This window comes from Drosophila yakuba, chromosome 2L (assembly GCF_016746365.2).
Source record: "Drosophila yakuba strain Tai18E2 chromosome 2L, Prin_Dyak_Tai18E2_2.1, whole genome shotgun sequence".
In the NCBI taxonomy this organism is placed as follows: Eukaryota; Metazoa; Arthropoda; class Insecta; order Diptera; family Drosophilidae; genus Drosophila; species Drosophila yakuba.
Window position 1 is genome coordinate 14,943,091 of NC_052527.2, and position 3,396 is coordinate 14,946,486.

The following is a 3,396-nucleotide window of genomic DNA, read 5'->3' on the forward strand; positions in this document are numbered from 1 at the left end:
CCAAGCGTAGCCTAAAAAAAATTCACACAGAAAAAAATGGGATCAACGAAAAAATCCTTTGTCATGCTGATAATTTAAACTTTTGGTAAGACTTTTCATTTTTGTAACTAGAATGTTCAGCCGTAACATATTTTGGTTTTGAAGTTTGACATATCTTCAAAAGTTAGATTACTATTTTTTAGGTAAGCATATTACTTAAGATATTTAACCATTGGTAAGTGCACATCAAAGAACATAATTATAATTATATAATTATTTAAATAAGAAGTTCTCTCGATTTGTTAAGATCAAAAACCAACAAATCATTTAAGACGCTTTTGAAAAACATTTCCCGGTGCATATAAGCCATCATGCGCGAGTTCAGTGGGCCAAGGAGTAAACAAGGCTTGGTCAAGTGGCCGGCGGTTGCGATTTGCATGACCAGTCGATTGCGATAGGTGTGCGTGCGGCGATCCCCGAATCGAACGTAGTGGATCCCGCAAAGAGGAGGATCGAAACTGGAACACTTCAATGTGCCAGAGCAATTACTGCCGCAGTTCCAACTTCTCAGTTTCCCAGTTTCCCAGTCATGCAAGCGATTTTTCCGGTGGGCATGGGTATCAGGTGCACCAGAGGATCGGAGGGAAATGGATTTTCTTTCGGTTGGGTTGCGTTGTCTATGACTCCCATCGCTGGTTACGGCTACACTGGCCTAGTAGCTGGCACAGTGAGCCAATTGATCATTTGACCATAGCATTTACATACAGTCCATGGTGGTTATCACTTTTTGTGGTTTTGCCAATGATTGGTGGAGGAAAAGAAATTTTCAACCAGCTGTGGGACGCCCGTTCAGTCACCTTACCAATGCAGTTCTTTAGAAATATGTCTACGTAGTATTAAATCTTATACATTGAATGTAATATTTGAAACGTTATAAACGAAAGAACTATAGCACCACCTACCGGAAATCGGGTGAGAATAAAAGCTTTTAAAGCTCCGGTAAGCGCGACATCTGTTGTCAAATAGTTACAAGTGCTTAAGTTGTCTTTTATTAAAATGCTGCATACTTTTGAGGATACAAGATAATTTTTGAGCAGTGTCGCCTTCTAGCGGATGGCTACTAAACTGTAACTGTTACAGCGACATCTATAGTTGTACGTAAAAACTATTTCAAATTTAGAATAAATTTTGTTGCAGCAACTGGATAAAAAATTAAACTTAACTTAATTGGCAATTTATAAATTTTGTGACAAATATCTAAGAATATATTTAAGACCTGTGTAAGCTTGCATATATATTGTGTCAGGCGGGAATTAAAATTGATAACAGCAAACCCCTTATTCCTGCCACTACAGTATACAACAGGCTAAATTTTGATAGGCGAGCATTGAACTGTGTCACTGAGATTGTAAATCTGCGATTAAGTGCTGTATATTGCCATTCAATGGAATGTGAAGTCAGTCTTCATTCAGCATCGTTTGTGAACAAACAGTTTCCAGCGCTTAAAAATAACGATTTTAATCAAGTAGATTTGGAACTGAAATAATGTTTATTTATACATTTATCGTGCTAATAATAACTTCTTTTGTTACCATATCTGTAGAGGACTTAGGGCTCGCGGAGGGACAACAGGTAATTGATATTTCATTTGTACTTTACTGGAACAAAAGCAGGAATGAACGGTAAGCCGGAGTGCGTCGACTGTTAAATACCCCTTATTAACGTAAGGGAAGTTCTATGCTCTTTAGGCACTTGTAGATATGCAAGGAGAATAGCGAGCAACAAATTACTATATTCTACATACCCTGTGTATTTCCAACAAATTTTGGTTTATTTCATGCTATTTTTCAGTCTTGCGTTTTACCAGACGACCAAGAAGACAAATGCAGTACCATTTGCTATCCAACTATAAAGCCCTTGTTAAAGCATGTGGCATCGTGCCAGGAAAATAAGGAAGTAATTTCCCAACTCCAAGACATAATTCGAGGACAGAAGATTGACATAAATAGATTAAAGCTTGAATATGATATTATAAAAGATCGATTGGAGGAATACAAAAAATCTGCTGTACTGAATAACCAACTGAACAAAGCGCTCGACAATAATCGAAATATTGTGAGAAACTTAAATGCTAAATTAAATATGTTGATTAGGCTCAATACGACAGACGATTCCATCAGGCAACTAAATGAAGAGAATTTACTACTAAGACAGAGAAATCGTGAACTCGAAGAGATGGCAAATGAAAAGGAAACCCAAATGCAGGACATTCCCAGCAGCTGTTTGGGTTTTGAGGAACAAGGTATAAGGCAAATCAAGGTGCCTGGCGAACCCATAGAATTTAATGTGTTGTGCGATTCAAAAATTGCGGGACCCGGTTGGACAGTCTTTTTGCGCAATCTGGGTGATGAGAATTTCAACCGTAACTGGACGGAATATGAGTATGGATTTGGTGACTTGAAATCCACCTTTTTTAGAGGACTAGCAGTTCTGCATGTATTGACTCAATCGCAGCCCCATGAATTGTACATGGTGGTTTATTCCAAAGACGGTTCCGAGTTTTCAAATTATTTTGATAATATTCTCGTCGGCGGCGAGTCTGAAGGCTATAGGCTCAAATCGATTGGCAACCCCAAGACCGACAACTTTATCTTTATTAAAAATCAAGTTAACGCTATGTTTTCGACTTACGATCGGAACAATGCCAAAACTGAAATTAATTATGCTGCACAGAAACAAAGCGGATGGTGGTACTCGACAGGCAGTCAATTAAGGTAGCATATGATTATACTCTTGCATTTCTTTTTATTTCAATTAAACTTCCTTTTAAAGCCTAACAGGTTGGGATCCGAATGCTAAACAAATTCTGATGCTAATTCGGCCAAAAATGTAATATTTTCTGGAACTGACATTGTATGTTAAATTAAACAAAGACTGAGAACCATTAAAGAACAAATTTTAAAAGATTTAAATTTTGTTTTATTGTTCCTAAAGAAATGGTCGTATAATACTATTTACACTCACTTCGTGTTTTTAAACTTCCAATTGAGATTCAGTACTATGTACTATGAGTACTTTAGATTTTCTTCTCATTAAGAGTATGAAAAGAATTCAAAAGAATTGTTTTTTGTTGATGCTGTTGTGCTATTAAGCAATTATACATCTAAATTAAGAAGTATATCAAAATGTGAAAGGTAATTTATCAAGTGCCACCCTAACCAATAGAAATGCCCAAGAATGCTTGCAAGTGCGTACATAGATACTTATCAAACATGCCCCCATTTGCTGGGCTTAGTGAGGCGAATAATTCATGTCAATATCAAAACTCATTTACCTGCGGTTGCCTCAGTCTCTCCCATCAAAAAGCCTGTGACGCAAAAACCAACTAAGAAGTAGATCAAACGAGGCTGTGGAGCC

At 37.2% G+C, this 3,396-nt stretch overlaps 1 protein-coding gene across 1 annotated transcript; it reads left to right on the top strand.

Moving 5' to 3' along the window:
* The first annotated feature begins 1,456 nt into the window (after positions 1-1,456).
* Positions 1,457-2,924, top strand: LOC6528255 (microfibril-associated glycoprotein 4). Its single transcript, XM_002089272.3, has 3 exons — positions 1,457-1,611; positions 1,831-2,753; positions 2,812-2,924. Exons 1-3 carry the CDS (start codon positions 1,525-1,527, stop codon positions 2,870-2,872), a joined length of 1,071 nt encoding a protein of 356 aa, XP_002089308.2. The 5' UTR covers positions 1,457-1,524; the 3' UTR covers positions 2,873-2,924.
* Positions 2,925-3,396: the final 472 nt, after the last annotated feature.

What these genes read in the sequence shown, in the direction of transcription:
- LOC6528255 (XM_002089272.3), top strand. Translation starts at nt 1,525, where the DNA reads ATGTTTATTTATACATTTATCGTGCTAATAATAACTTCTTTTGTTACC. An exon ending in GGCTCGCGGAGGGACAACAG is followed by an intron (nt 1,612 to 1,830) that starts GTAATTGATATT and finishes GCTATTTTTCAG; the next exon opens with TCTTGCGTTTTACCAGACGA. An exon ending in TCGACAGGCAGTCAATTAAG is followed by an intron (nt 2,754 to 2,811) that starts GTAGCATATGAT and finishes TTCCTTTTAAAG; the next exon opens with CCTAACAGGTTGGGATCCGA.